The sequence below is a fragment of the Oncorhynchus mykiss genome, chromosome 18, assembly GCF_013265735.2.
Source record: "Oncorhynchus mykiss isolate Arlee chromosome 18, USDA_OmykA_1.1, whole genome shotgun sequence".
Classification (NCBI taxonomy): Eukaryota; Metazoa; Chordata; class Actinopteri; order Salmoniformes; family Salmonidae; genus Oncorhynchus; species Oncorhynchus mykiss.
The window spans coordinates 10943404-10958327 of NC_048582.1; the positions used below are offsets into that span (position 1 = coordinate 10943404).

Here is a 14924-nt window from a genome sequence, read left to right on the forward strand (position 1 = left end):
CAGGCAGGGAGACAGACAGACAGACAGGCAGGGAGACAGACAGACAGACAGACAGGCAGACAGGCAGACAGGTAGGGAGATAGCACCAAGAACATGTCTGTCTGTCTATGTTGAAACTGCAGGCCCAGTGAGGAGGAAGACAGAGTGAAGGCACACAGCAAACCTTTTTGTTTCATTTTTACTTGTTTTCACCTACACACACACTTTTCCACACTTTCATTACCCTCGGGCCCAGTGGACCAGAACACCACATATGTAATATAAATGTGCAGGGGGTTGCACAGTGTGCACTCAATGAAAATGCATTATTTTACATGTTCTTCACAGAAAATGAGCCAAGGTCAATGAGTCTCAGGTTGAAAAATATATATATCTATTTTGATTTGTTTAACACTTTTTTGGTTACTACATGATACCATATGTGTTATTTCATAGTTTTGATGTCTTCACTACTACAATGTAGAAAATAGTTTTACATTTAATGTGTATGAATGAGTAGGTGTGTCCAAACTTTTGACTGGTACTGTATATTAAAGGGCATGTAATATTAATATAACAGGCTTTTAAAATGTAATATTGGTGCACAATTTATACTTAAAATATCAAATGGACTCTTTTCATTGGACGACTAATTTGCTGTGTAAGACCTTAATGCAGAGACTGGCCAGAGACTGGCCTTCATAGCAAAACCTTATGCTTTGTTTAAAAGGCAACAATGTTTTTTAAAGTTGGATGCATATCCTTCCACCAGCTCAATCTATCCCTGCGTGCATAAAATCCATAGCATTGCTTATGCCTTTTCACTGTCATTATGGCACACAAGAAAATACACAGTACAATTGCAATATCGTATTTGCAATGCACAGGTGGCAGCATTACAAGGTGGCAGTTGAAGATGAATAGTGTTTTATAAATGAATAGTCAGTAAATATGATAGTTGATTGTTTAACTCGTTATTTACTGCACATCAACATATTACCTCACACGGTCCTCATCACTGCTCGAAGTAACCAAAAAAGGCCTGTAATGCGGACTCCTTCACACCAGGTGGCCACACTGACGTTGTAAAGTCCATTCAACGTGTTTGTCAGTGAAGCGATCAAGAACATTATAAACATCAACCGTCTGCAGTGGTATGTCCTTTTAATCGACTGACTTTTAACATTCGGCCTTTTTTGTGTGTATTTAGCGCAAAGGCATGTGTTTCAAAATATTAGCTAATATTGTAGCTATAGCTAGCTGCACTATCACACATGCTAATTTCAATGGCGACTGAGCACATGATATTGAGCTAGCGTAGCATGCTAGCGCTAGTTAGCATAGCTAGCAAGTTTGGGGGCGTGTTGCACGAATCTCTTCCAAAGCAGTGTCTCTAACTATTATATTTGATTTAGTTAGATAGCGAGATACATTGCATATTTTTGTTGCACCCTCTACCAAGGAGTTGTTGAAATTAATGTAATTATATCTGTTGCGAGAGCCAGACCGAGAGTGGTCTCAACATCGTGTGTCCCCATCCCACCTCTCTCGCAGATTCCTTCTCGTTTGACCAAAAAACTTGAGTTTTAGTGGGAGCGGAGGGGAGTTGGAAGAAAATGGACCAGAGAGCTTGGAAGAACCCATACGCAGACTATGATGGGAACCCTGCATCTGTGCAAGAACTATTTGATTCACAAGGAAAGGTATGAAGCTAACATTAGCTAGCCGAAGTTAAAGCTAGCTAGGCCTGGTAAGCAAACGGTCATACATACCCTGGCTGTACAATACATAGCCTACATGTCATGAGCCTTTTTATGGTAAATGCATCAGGTAACTGAAATATGCAACATTCAAAGGACTTCAAAGCCAGGACTACTGATAAAGATCTAATACAATAAAATCCAATATGTTCTGTCATGGTGTTTTCTACAGCTCACAGCAGAGTTTGCAGGGCGGTTGAGCAATGCCATCAGTCAGCTGTTGATGCACATGGAGAATGGGCTCAAGTCTGCTGACCCTAGAGACTGCACTGGCTACACTGGCTGGGCAGGTGAGGAAGAAGAACCCACCATCTTGCTTTTTCTAGGTTTCGACTACATTCTGTCACCTCAAATCACAAGTCTCCTAAACTCTGTCCCCACCTTTCTCTTCCTCGCATCCCTCTTTCCTGTCCCCCTCATCATCTCCCATCCCCTCCCTCCTCTCTGCCCTCTTCCCTGTCCCCTCTCCCCCTCCTCGTCTCCCCCCATCCCCTCCCTCCTCTCTGCCCTCTTCCCTGTCCCCTCCTCGTCTCCCCCATCCCCTCCCTCCTCTCTGCCCTCTTCCCTGTCCCCTCTCCCCCCTCCTCGTCTCCCCCCATCCCCTCCCTCTCTCTCTGCCCTCTTCCCTGTCCCCTCTCCCCCTCCTCGTCTCCCCTCTCACTCCCCAGGCATCGCCCTGCTTTACCTGCACCTCCACGGTGTGTTCGGCGAGCCTTCATTCCTGCAGAAGGCTCTGGACTACGTGGGCCACAGCCTGACGTGTCCGACGCGGCGACGTGATGTCACCTTCCTGTGCGGTGACGCCGGGCCCCTGGCCGTGGCTGCAGTGGTCTACCATAGAGTACAGAGGGCACAGGAGTCAGACGAATGCCTCAGCAGGTCAGTACAGGACATGGGCCAGCCATAGACGTGTGTATGTATATCTATATATCTGTTTATATAATGATGTGTTTATATAATGATGTGTTACATACGTCATTGCGGACGGCTCGCCAGTCTGAGAATTAAGACACTGGTGCTCTGTGTGTCTAGATTTCATTCCACCTAATCGCTAATTTGATCTGTATCTGGATATCATTCCAGTCACTCCTCGCACTTGTGTAGATCTGAGAGGATTTGGTAGGTGTCACAATATGGCAACAGGTCCACCTGATCCTATGTGATAAAGGCTGGATGTTGATTTGGAATGAAGTCCAAACAGTTAATCGGTAAGATGCCATAAGAGATCTGAAGTACCTGAGTGTTCCCCCTTCCCTCCAGGCTGCTGCAGCTCCATCAGTCGGTGGTAATGGGCTCTGGGGCCAGCGGTCTCCCTGATGAGCTGCTCTATGGCAGGATGGGTTACCTCTACGCCCTGACCTTCATCAACCAGCAGTTTGGCCACGACAAGATCCCCATCCAGTACATCCAACAGGTCAGTCGTAGGCTCACGGTTAAGGTTCTTCACAGACACATTGGATATGTATTAAATGTGTTTGACAAGCACTGTTACATTGACCGTGTTCAATAGAAACAGAGTTGGTTGAGTGAGCTACAAGCACTGTTACATTGACCGTGTTCAATAGAAACAGAGTTGGTTGAGTGAGCTACAAGCACTGTTACATTGACCGTGTTCAATAGAAACAGAGTTGGTTGAGTGAGCTACAAGCACTGTTACATTGACCGTGTTCAATAGAAACAGAGTTGGTTGAGTGAGCTACAAGCACTGTCATCAGAAAGGTGAACGATCATCTAAGTAGGACAATTTTATAATGACATGAAATTGTTACCCTTTTAAACGACTGAAAGGAGCTTAGTCGAGCCACGTACTGTGCTGGCCTGGTAATGCATCCACTGGTGGAGCTGTGCTCTGAAGGACAAAGCCAGGGAGGCCCCCCTTTTTGTAGGCCCACGTTAAAAACATTATTTTTAGGAACTGTCGCCTTCTCAACATACGGTTGAGAGTTATAATATTAGAATACACGATGCAATTTAGATATGTGGTTGTGCATCAGCAGTTCCTCTCTTGTCAGTCATTAACCAGGTTTCCATCAAATTGGCCACCGATTTTCATGCAAAAAGAAAATATGCAGATTTTCCCACCATGTGGTGTTTCCACCAATCAGACACGTGGTGTTTCCACCAATCAGACACGTGGTGTTTCCACCAATCAGACACGTGGTGTTTCCACCAATCAGACACGTGGTGTTTCCACCAATCAGACGTGTGGTGTTTCCACCAATCAGACGTGTGGTGTTTCCACCAATCAGACGTGTGGTGTTTCCACCAATCAGACGTGTGGTGTTTCCACCAATCAGACGTGTGGTGTTTCCACCAATCAGACGTGTGGTGTTTCCACCAATCAGACGTGTGGTGTTTCCACCAATCAGACGTGTGGTGTTTCCACCAATCAGACGTGTGGTGTTTCCACCAATCAGACGTGTGGTGTTTCCACCAATCAGACGTGTGGTGTTTCCACCAATCAGACGTGTGGTGTTTCCACCAATCAGACGTGTGGTGTTTCCACCAATCAGACGTGTGGTGTTTCCACCAAGCAGACGTGTGGTGTTTCCACCAAGCAGACGTGTGGTGTTTCCACCAAGCAGACGTGGTGTGGATACAAACCAGTGGGTGATGACGTAGTGCACACAATGTACTTCTCCCTTAACTTTTCACGTCCCCAATAAAAATCTGAGGTTCAATGTGTTTCCATCACATTTTCAACTCTACCGATAGTTGAGTCAAACTGTTGCGTCTTGGCCCATGCGCTCTAGCCAACAGCTGGCAGGCAGACTACACGATGAGCTTAACATGAATAAGAGCGCAAGTATTTGTCAAACGGCAGTCGCGTAGCGCTCAGGTAACCAGAATAAGACTCTATGTTTATTCGAAAGGAGCAAAACCCTGTGAAGTTCATCATTATTTAATCTGTAGTCTAATAAACTGCATGGTTTCCCCGAGTCCTAGTGGGAGGACCACACACCCATATCATTGTGTGACTCCCAAGTTTACTTCCATGTGATGGTTGTAATATCAGTATTTGCTCATAAGAGCGTTTTCACCGCCATTTCTCGCATAATACATTTAACCGACTGAAAAAGATCGAACGAACAAATCATTTGTGTGTGTTTATAAAGTTGTAATAAATCTTTGTATTTCTATCAATAAAACATGTATACTGTATGAGTAGGTAGGACTACTATAAGCTATAGAGAATTAACACAGGTCTCATCAGCCATTAGTCTATAGAGAATTAACACAGGTCTCATCAGCCATTAGGCTATAGAGAATTAACACAGGTCTCATCAGCCATTAGTCTATAGAGAATTAACACAGGTCTCTTCAGCCATTAAGCTATAGAGAATTAACACAGGTCTCATCAGCCATTATACTATAGAGAATTAACACAGGTCTCATCAGCCATCTCTCAAACACACCCTTCTGTCTGCAACTGTTATGAACACACCCTTCTGTCTGTCTGCAACTGTTATGAACACACCCTTCTGTCTGTCTGCAACTGTTATTAACACACCCTTCTGTCTGTCTGCAACTGTTATGAACACACCCTTCTGTCTGTCTGCAACTGTTATGAACACACCCTTCTGTCTGTCTGCAACTGTTATGAACACACCCTTCTGTCTGTCTCCAACTGTTATGAACACACCCTTCTGTCTGTCTGCAACTGTTATTAACACACCCTTCTGTCTGTCTCCAACTGTTATGAACACACCCTTCTGTCTGTCTCCAACTGTTATGAACACACCCTTCTGTCTGTCTGCAACTGTTATGAACACACCCTTCTGTCTGTCTGCAACTGTTATGAACACACCCTTCTGTCTGTCTCCAACTGTTATGAACACACCCTTCTGTCTGTCTGCAACTGTTATGAACACACCCTTCTGTCTGTCTCCAACTGTTATGAACACACCCTTCTGTCTGTCTGCAACTGTTATGAACACACCCTTCTGTCTGTCTGCAACTGTTATTAACACACCCTTCTGTCTGTCTGCAACTGTTATGAACACACCCTTCAGTCTGTCTGCAACTGTTATGAACACACCCGTCTGTCTGCAACTGTTATGAACACACCCTTCTGTCTGTCTGCAACTGTTTCAGCAGCATGTCAGCCTGTCCACTTGGTTCAGATGTTCAAATCAAGTGAACTACCATATTTCTCAGAATGAGAATGTGTTGCCAATTCCTTATTTAACTGTTTTATGCTTATTGCACATTTATGAAATAGACTAGACATTGCGTATACTAGTCTTTGGCTAAAATGTAGGGGGGAGTAAAATGTATTGCTCAGGAGTGTTCGCGTAACAACATTTTGCATAAGGCTCCCAAGGCTAAGGGTGGGTCTGACTGCATGTGTGGATGTGGGTAAGCTGACCCATGAGCCACTGCAGCCCCTCGTTATGAGTTCAGATGCCCATCCCCGGACAAAACCATTATATAATATCAGCGCCAGTAAGGTTCAGGTCGGGCACAGTGAAAAGCATGAATTATCTTATCCCGTTGATATATGTTGTGTACATCCACCCTACAGTCATCCACCCTACAGATTTTCAGAAGCAATACAACCACTCTATTGGGAGGGTTCTGACTGAGTTGTGGTGGGTTTTGACCCTGGTCTCTCTCCCTCTGATCTGAGGCTGTGTTGATATCAGGGATGTGTGTTTTGACCCTGGTTTCTCTCCCTCTGATCTGAGGCTGTGTTGATATCAGGGATGTGTGTTTTGACCCTGGTCTCTCTCCCTCTAATCTGAGGCTGTGTTGATATCAGGGATGTGTGTTTTGACCCTGGTCTCTCTCCCACAGATCCAGGGATGTGTGTTTTGACCCTGGTCTCTCTCCCACAGATCCAGTGATGTGTGTTTTGACCCTGGTCTCTCTCCCACAGATCTGTGAGGCTGTGTTAATATCGGGGGAGGGCCAGTCTCAGAGGTTCCGTTGTCAGGACCAGAGCCCTCTGATGTACGAGTGGTACCAAGAACAGTATGTAGGCCCCGCCCACGGCCTGGCAGGCATCTACTACTTCCTCATGCAGGTAATAAAGCTAGAGCCGATTGGTTCGAACTTCCCTTTATTCCCATGCAGGTAAAGCTGATAGGTTGAAATGCCCATTTATGCAGGATTCTGAATCTAAAGAAAACGCCTTCATACTTTGGCAAGAGAAGTATGTGAACCTTTTGGAAATACCTGGATTTCTGAATACATTGGTCAATTTATTTTTGATCTGATCTTCATCTAGGTCACAACAATAGACAGTCTGCTTAAACTAATAACACACAATTAAACATGTTCATGTCTTTATTGAACACACTGTGTAAACATTCACAGTGCAGGGTGGGGAAAGTATGTGAACCCTTGGATTTAATATCTGTTTGACCCTCCTTTGGCAGCAATAACCTCAACCAAACGTTTTCTGTAGTTGAGGATCAGACCTGCATAACAGTCAGGAGGAATTTTGGACCATTCCTCTTTACAAAACTGTTTCAGTTCAGCAATATTCTTGGGATGTCTGGTGTGAACCGCTCTCGGGGTTATGCCACAGCATCTCAATTGGGTTGAGGTCAGGACTCTGACTGGGCCTCTCCAGAAGGAGTATTTTCTTCTGTTGAAGCCATTCTGTTGTTGATTTACTTCTGTCTTTTGGGTTGTTCTGTTGCATCACCCAACTTCTGTTGAACTTTAATTTCAGTGGACATTATCCTGCAAAATATCTTGATAAACTTGAATTCGTTTTTCCGTCAATGATCGCAAGCTGTCCAGGCCCTGAGGCAGAAAAGCAGCCCCAAACCACGATGCTCCCTCCACCATACTTTACAGTTGGGTTGAGGTTTTAATGTTGGTGTGCTGTGCCTTTTTCTCTCCACACATAGTGTTGTGTGTTCCTTCCAAACAACTCAACTGTAGTTTCATCTGTCCACAGAATATTTTGCCAGTAGCGCTGTGGAACATCCAGATGCTATTTTGCAAACTTTAAACTTTTTTTTTGACAGCAGTGTCTTCCGTGGTGTCCTCCCATGAACACCTTTCTTGTTCAATGTTTTACGTATCATAGACTCGTCAACAGAGATGTCAGCATGTTCAAATCAAAGTATTTGTCGCGTGTGCTGAATACAACAGGTGTAGTAGACCTTACAGTGAAATGCTGAATACAACAGGTGTAGTAGACCTTACAGTGAAATGCTGAATACAACAGGTGTAGTAGACCTTACAGTGAAATGCTGAATACAACAGGTGTAGTAGACCTTACAGTGAAATGCTGAATACAACAGGTGTAGTAGACCTTACAGTGAAATGCTGAATACAACAGGTGTAGTAGACCTTACAGTGAAATGCTGAATACAACAGGTGTAGTAGACCTTACAGTGAAATGCTGAATACAACAGGTGTAGTAGACCTTACAGTGAAATGCTGAATACAACAGGTGTAGTAGACCTTACAGTGAAATGCTGAATACAACAGGTGTAGTAGACCTTACAGTGAAATGCTGAATACAACAGGTGTAGTAGACCTTACAGTGAAATGCTGAATACAACAGGTGTAGTAGACCTTACAGTGAAATGCTGAATACAACAGGTAGACCTTGTGTTTACTTACAGGCTCTAACCAATAGTGCAAAAAAGGTATTAGGTGAACAATAGGTAAGTAAAGAAATAAAACAACAGTAAAAAGACAGGCTTTATACAGTAGCGAGGCTATAAAAGTAGCGAGGCTACATACAGACACCGGTTAGTCAGGCTGATTGAGGTAGTATGTATATGTAGATATGGTTAAAGTGACTAGGTATGTATGATGAACAGAGAGTAGCAGTAGGGTAAAAGAGGGGTTGGCAGGTGTTGGGACACAATGCAGATAGCCCGGTTAGCCAATGTGTGGGAGCACTGGTTGGTCGGCCCAATTGAGGTAGTATGTACATGAATGTATAGTTAAGGTGACTATGCATATAAGATAAACAGAGAGTAGCAGGAGCGTAAGAGGAGTTTGGGGGGGCACACAGTGCAAATAGTCCGGGAAGCCATTTGGTTACCTGTTCAGGAGTCTTATGGCTTGGGGGTAAAAACTGTTGAGAAGCCTTTTTGACAGCGATGCAACCAGTTTGTGCAACTGTAGAACCTTTTTGAGGATCTCGGTACCCATGACAAATCATTTTAGTCTCCTGAGGGGGAATAGGCTTCGTCGTTCCCTCTTCACAACTGTCTTGGTGTGTTTGGACCATTCTAGTTTGTTGTTGCTCTGGACACCAAGGAACTTGAAGCTCTCAACCTGAGAGATTTCTGTAAGTCTTTAGCTGACACTCTAGGATTCTTCTTAACCTCATTGAACATTCTGCTCTGTGCTCTTGCAGTCATCTTTGCAGGACTGCCACTCCTAGGGAGAGAAGCCACAGTGCTGAACTTTCTCCATTTATAGACAATTTGTCTTACTGTGGACTGATGAACATCAAGGCTTTTATGCAAGTCAACCATTCTTAATCTTAGGTCTTCTGGGATCCATTTTGTTCAAGGCATGGTTCACATCAGGCAATGCTTCTTGTGAATAGGAAACTCACATTTTGTGAGTGTTTTTTATGGGGCAGGGCAGGTCTAACCAACATCTCCAATCTCGTCTCATTGATTAGACTCCAGGTTAGCTGACTCCTGACTCCAATTATCTTTTGGAGAAGTCATTAGCCTGGGGGTTCACATACTTTTTCCAACCTACACTGTGAATGTTTAAATTATGTATTCAATATAGACAAGAAAAATACCATAATTTGTGTGTTATTAGTTTAAGCAGACTGTGTTTGTCTATACTTAGATGAAGATTTATGCAGAAATCCAGGTAATTCCAAAGAGTTCACTTACTTTTTCTTGCCACTGTCTGTTAAGTCCTACTCCACCAAGTAGTTGACTAGTTGAATCATACGCTGATGCTGGACTAGAGTATGTGAAATTACTGGGAGACTCTGAAGACCAGGTTTGGAAACACTATTATGGGGCCTTAAACATAGAGGAATCAGCAACCAGGGTTGGGATCAATTCAGGAGTAAACTTGTTTTTTCTCATTGATAACAAACCACCAAATGGAAATGACCCCAGCGTTTTCATCAACCTACTATGAAGTGTGAGCCATGAAAAATGTCTTCCCTGTTCTGTGCCCTGCAGCCAGGCTATGTGGCGGGGGATGAGAGGGTCCACAGGCTGGTGAGGCCCAGCGTGGACCACGTCTGTCGACTCCGCTTTCCCACTGGGAACTACCCGCCCTGCATAGGGGACAACAGGGACCTGCTGGTGCACTGGTGTCATGGAGCCCCAGGCATTATCTACATGCTGCTGCAGGCCTACAAGGTACTGGAAACCTGGGCCCTGTTCAGTAGAGGGTAAACCTTTTAGTGGAACTGGGAGGTGCTCTTTTCTATCTCAACTCATCCAATAAAAACGCAGGTGTTTGCTTTTTTCCCGTTACAAAATGTTTTGATACGGTGTGCCTCTACTCAACACACCCCAGTACTATGTTATGGATAGAATATGTGATGGATAATTACTATGGTACATGTATAGAATATGTGATGGATAATTACTATGGTACATGCAATCTCAGATGTAATTGGCAGAATAACATCATCGAGGCCGGGGGTCTCTTGGAAAGTAATGGTGGTGAAGTTGTTTATTTGCTGTATTAGCAACCAACCAAAAGGTATAGCTACAATACACTAGGATAATGTCCCTTAAAACATTATCACTTTGCTTTTATTCTGACAATGTGTTTCATGTGTCACACATTTAACATAGAGGGCATTAGTAATCAATCCTTTTGGGTTAGAACTAGACTGAGTTGTTACAGTACTGTCTCAACGTCTCCTAAAGAAAGACATGTTACTTTCCTGTTTGAAACATTTAAAAACATTTAGCCTTACTGAACATGCCCTTGCCCTGTTTTCCCCCTGCAGGTGTTTGGAGTGGGCCAGTACCTGGAAGAGGCTCTACAGTGTGGGGAGGTGGTGTGGCACAGGGGCCTGCTGAAGAAGGGCTACGGCCTGTGTCACGGCGCCGCGGGTAACGCCTACGCCTTCCTGGCCCTCTACAAGCTCACCCATGACCCCAAGCACCTCTACAGGGCCTGTATGGTGAGAGGCAGCCTGAACTTACTGACCTGACGGTGACATCTCCTGACAATGTCCTCACCTGTTACCACAAGCAAGCTCTCATCAATTGATGAGGGTGTGGAGCCTGGAGTTTCCCCTCGTCCGGTCACATGATCAAATAACTTTTTATTTTAAATCAGGAATAACTCCTGGCTCAACTGTAGGTCCTCACCCTCTACCAGTCTCTGATGGTTTGATGTTTCAACAAATAGACATTTGACGGGGGGGTCTCTACAAGGTTTATCACCCACTAACAGCTTGTCTCGGTAGCTGTTACAAAAAACTTCTCAGAATCCAGAGTTTCCATATAAAATTGAAGGTCACTTTAGCAATACTCTGAACTACACTCAATAATCCTGCTGGCAGCGACCCAAACTTATATTAAACAATATTCAGAGAACCTGAGACGCTTGAGAAGGGAACCGTTGTATGTTTATTGACAACCGCTAAGTGGCTGTCAGCGTGTTGCTATTGACAGCGTGTTGCTATTAGCGCGTGTCTTTGCATCAACAGACCGTGAGGGGGGTGGGGGGGTCCCATGTGTAGTTTAAGCTCTTCCATTTAATCCAATGTACTGTATCGGAACAGACTAGAAGGGCTTTGTGGTCACACAAGTGGGCCATTTAATCCTAGTGGCATCTCAAGTGGCACTGTAAGGCACACAGTAAGAATGGGCTGCTAAAGATGAATTTGTCTTAGGACAGTCTTTCTCTTAGGACAGTATTTGTCAATGGTCTGATACTCATGAAGTTTGACTGTTGTATTGTAAAAAGCTGTGGTCTTGTGTTTTGTGTAGTTTGCAGACTGGTGCATGAACTACGGCAAACATGGCTGCAGGACACCGGACACTCCGTTCTCATTATTTGAAGGTAATGTGAAGCCGTCTAACACACAATATCAAGTGTTTCAATTGGAATGTTTAGCCTAGATCACAGATTTGCTCAATAATTTGACAGGTTTCTATTGGTCAATGAATAGTGGAAAGCTTGAACATGGTTGTGTTCATTATGTATCAAATGGTAGAAAACTGATAAACGGGGAGGGACGACCTGAACACGTTTTCATTTTCCTTTGCAAATGTTTTGCTAAGATGTACGAATACGACCCAATAACTGTTTTAGACGTGAAATGAATGTGTCACTTCCTGTCCACAGGCATGGCTGGAACCATCTACTTCCTGGCAGACCTCCTCCAGCCCCTGAAATCAAAGTTCCCAGCATTTGAGGTGTAAAAGGTATCCCTGCTTACCCCTGGTCTCCTGCCTGCTGCTCTGGAAACTATCATACACATCCAAGCACCTAATCTCTCTCCATCTCTCTCACACACACACCGAGACATTTTAAAGAAACACACACTGGCATATACACCGTAGAGTCACCTCTGCAGGTGATAATCAAGATGACTTTTTCCATCACAACAAAATCTTCCCACAGTCTCTCCTTATTGGCTGAACGAACAGTAATTGTGTGTTGTAGGGAGGGGGACCAGGGACAATCAGTGCAAGGGTGACATTTTGCACGAGCAAATGGCATTGAGCAGTGAGCAAAATAACCATAAGATATCAAATAGATGTGAAGGCAAATTATCCCATGTGAATTCCAAAAACTTCAACTCTCAATTGCATCGCACACATCGCATGCATTGCTCAGTTGACTAAACCCTGGCTAAATTCTTGCCTTCTTATAACACTACTTGTTGAAAAGTTCAAATTAAATCATGCTTTATAATGAGTTTTTTTATCATACAGATTGAGTTTTATGGTATTCTTTGCACAGAGCTGCACCTTTTTTTTTTGCGTGAGGAAAATGTCGCCCCTAGTCTAATATGTGCATGGTGCATGGGGGTTTGAAGTGTTATGCACTGAAACTGGCTCACTATTTTGTGTCTAGACATGGGGCATAAGCAGAGAGAACCACCTCGAGTGGATTGTTCATTTATGGACATCAATTCAATATTTACTTTTCATTCATTTTATGACGCAATGAGACTTCAGTTTGTCTAAGATGAAATTGACTAGGATTTGTTTGCTTGGGCTGGAGTCTGGTCAATGGGTCCACTCAACTCGGGACCATAATTACCCCCTAGGTGACGGGGGTTGGAGCCCTGTCTCCACCTCTCCTGTCGGTCCCTTTTATCTGGCTCTGCTGTCCAGCTGTACTGTCTATGAATCAATAAAAATACCAAGGGGATTTGAGTACCGACCAATCTCCTATTAAAAAAAAATAGTAATAATCTTTGCTCCAACATTCATGTTTGTTAATTGTTAATTTTAGATTTCACCTTTTTTTTTTGAATAACCGGAATATAAATTCCATGGTGTAGAGGATTTTTCATCTTTGCAGATTGTGGCTGCAATAGAAACTTTGTAGTAAAATGATTATACTGTGTGACAAAGTACTACAGTAAAACTGTAATGACCATGTGGCGCATCATAAGTTGTGTGTGTGTGATGTACGCTTGTAACTCTACTGCTCATCTACGGTTTCTTCACGTTTCCATTGGCTAAATAATAAAACAAGGTATTTTTTACATCTCACCTGTCTGTTACCTTTGGTATTAAACTATTATTCATGGTTCTAGTGTTCTGAATCTGACTGGCTCCTTGTCTCGGCCTGATGTTATAATAACAGAGCAAAGCCACTAGGGGGCAGCGGAGAGTTTGTCCATTTGGAATGGCAGCGTGCGCGTTGAGCGGCAAGAATCGGTGAGTCCATCCGTCCGTCTGCTAAAGCCTCCATTTTACTGTCCCCTTTCCAGACCCTGTCAAGTGGTTCATATCCTCTTTCTGACTTGACCGCTCCGACTTTCTCTATATTTGACTCCGTTCACAAAGGCACCAAAAATGTGGATGTTAAACCACAGGTCTCCTGTGTGCAACAAGACTATTTACCTACTGAGCTTAGGGAGCCAACACAAGGTTCCCCGAACCACCTCCATCACAAGCTGCTCTGTAACCTGCTGTATTGACCAATTGACTTGTGCGGTTATGTAAAGGGGTGTTACAGTATGAGCCTCTAACAGGACACTAATTGGGCTGTAACTGTGGAGCTGTGTGACTACTGAAGTCATTTACCCTGTCCCTAAGGAACTCCACTCCTAACACTCTCTATGCCAGATCAGGCTCCTGTAACCCTGAAGGAGAGGGGGCACAATACGTCAGCTCTTTTTTTAAGCCTGCTCCCTGCCCCTCTTTTACGATGTGTGGCTGACATGGGCTCAAACCTGGGTTTAAATAGTATTTGACTGTTTGCTTTAGCCTGTGGGTGGGTTTGATGGTTGGGCTTGACATTTGGGACTGTTCTATTGGTGCCCTTGAGCCAGGCAAGCTCAATCAACCATAGCTTAATGTGTGAATTGATTTCGAATAGTATTTGAACCCAAGACAACTTGGCTCAGGGTAGAAGGGGCAAATGTCCCAGCAACCAGTGCCCCCCCCCCCTTGAGGAACTATTCCCTGTCCCCCTCTCTGAGATCGGGACAGGGGGAGGAGGAGATAAGAAACTGAACACCGCAGGAGCGAGGGTAAAAATAGTGCTCATGTGTCCCGGGGCGCGGCCTCTCCAAGCCCCCAGACGTGTCCTACACCACATTACATACAGCAGGAGGGGGAAGGAAAACACTGGCAGTGGGATGGGGATGGAACCACAAGGTCGGGATAAATCAAACCTGGGTTCAAATACTACTTGAAATACATTGAGCGTTTGCTTTAGCCTGCCTAGAATGCCAGGTGGGCGGGGCTTGAACTACATTGAGCGTTTGCTTTAGCCTGCCTAGAATGCCAGGTGGGCGGGGCTTGAACTACATTGAGCGTTTGCTTTAGCCTGCCTAGAATGCCAGGTGGGCGGAGCTTGCAGATTTGGGACTAATCTGTTGGGCCGTTAAGCTACAGGCATGCTCAATCAAGCACAGGTGATGAATTGATGTAGCGGTGCTTGGTGGCTGGGTATTAACAGGGGATGTTACTAATGATGGCTGTGTTCTTGACCTTGTTGGGGGTCGAGGACAGTGACAGTCACACTGTGGATTCTATAGTCTGACCTACTGACCACTGTGACATAAGGGGCAGATTCCAC

At 44.4% G+C, this 14924-nt stretch overlaps 1 protein-coding gene across 2 annotated transcripts; it reads left to right on the plus strand.

Annotated features, from left to right (window-relative positions):
* The first annotated feature begins 999 nt into the window (after window positions 1-999).
* Window positions 1000-13426, plus strand: LOC110527277 (LanC antibiotic synthetase component C-like 1 (bacterial)). Of its 2 annotated transcripts, none has more exons than XM_036951779.1 (10): window positions 1000-1133; window positions 1534-1682; window positions 1912-2029; window positions 2408-2618; window positions 3000-3153; window positions 6619-6765; window positions 9872-10054; window positions 10657-10833; window positions 11648-11720; window positions 12006-13426. In XM_036951779.1, the coding sequence occupies exons 2-10, from the start codon at window positions 1596-1598 to the stop codon at window positions 12080-12082; spliced, it is 1227 nt and encodes a 408-aa protein (XP_036807674.1). In that variant the 5' UTR covers window positions 1000-1133; window positions 1534-1595; the 3' UTR covers window positions 12083-13426. The 2 variants fall into 2 exon arrangements, with proteins under 2 accessions (XP_036807674.1, XP_036807675.1); XM_036951780.1 differs by lacking the exon at window positions 1000-1133 and adding an exon at window positions 1134-1196.
* Window positions 13427-14924: the final 1498 nt, after the last annotated feature.

Excerpts from the sequence above, each read along its gene's own strand:
- LOC110527277 (XM_036951779.1), top strand. The coding sequence starts at position 1,596 with ATGGACCAGAGAGCTTGGAAGAACCCATACGCAGACTATGATGGGAAC. Across the intron at positions 3,154-6,618 it reads CCATCCAGTACATCCAACAG|ATCTGTGAGGCTGTGTTAAT; the intron begins GTCAGTCGTAGG and ends TCTCTCCCACAG. Across the intron at positions 10,055-10,656 it reads TGCTGCTGCAGGCCTACAAG|GTGTTTGGAGTGGGCCAGTA; the intron begins GTACTGGAAACC and ends TTCCCCCTGCAG.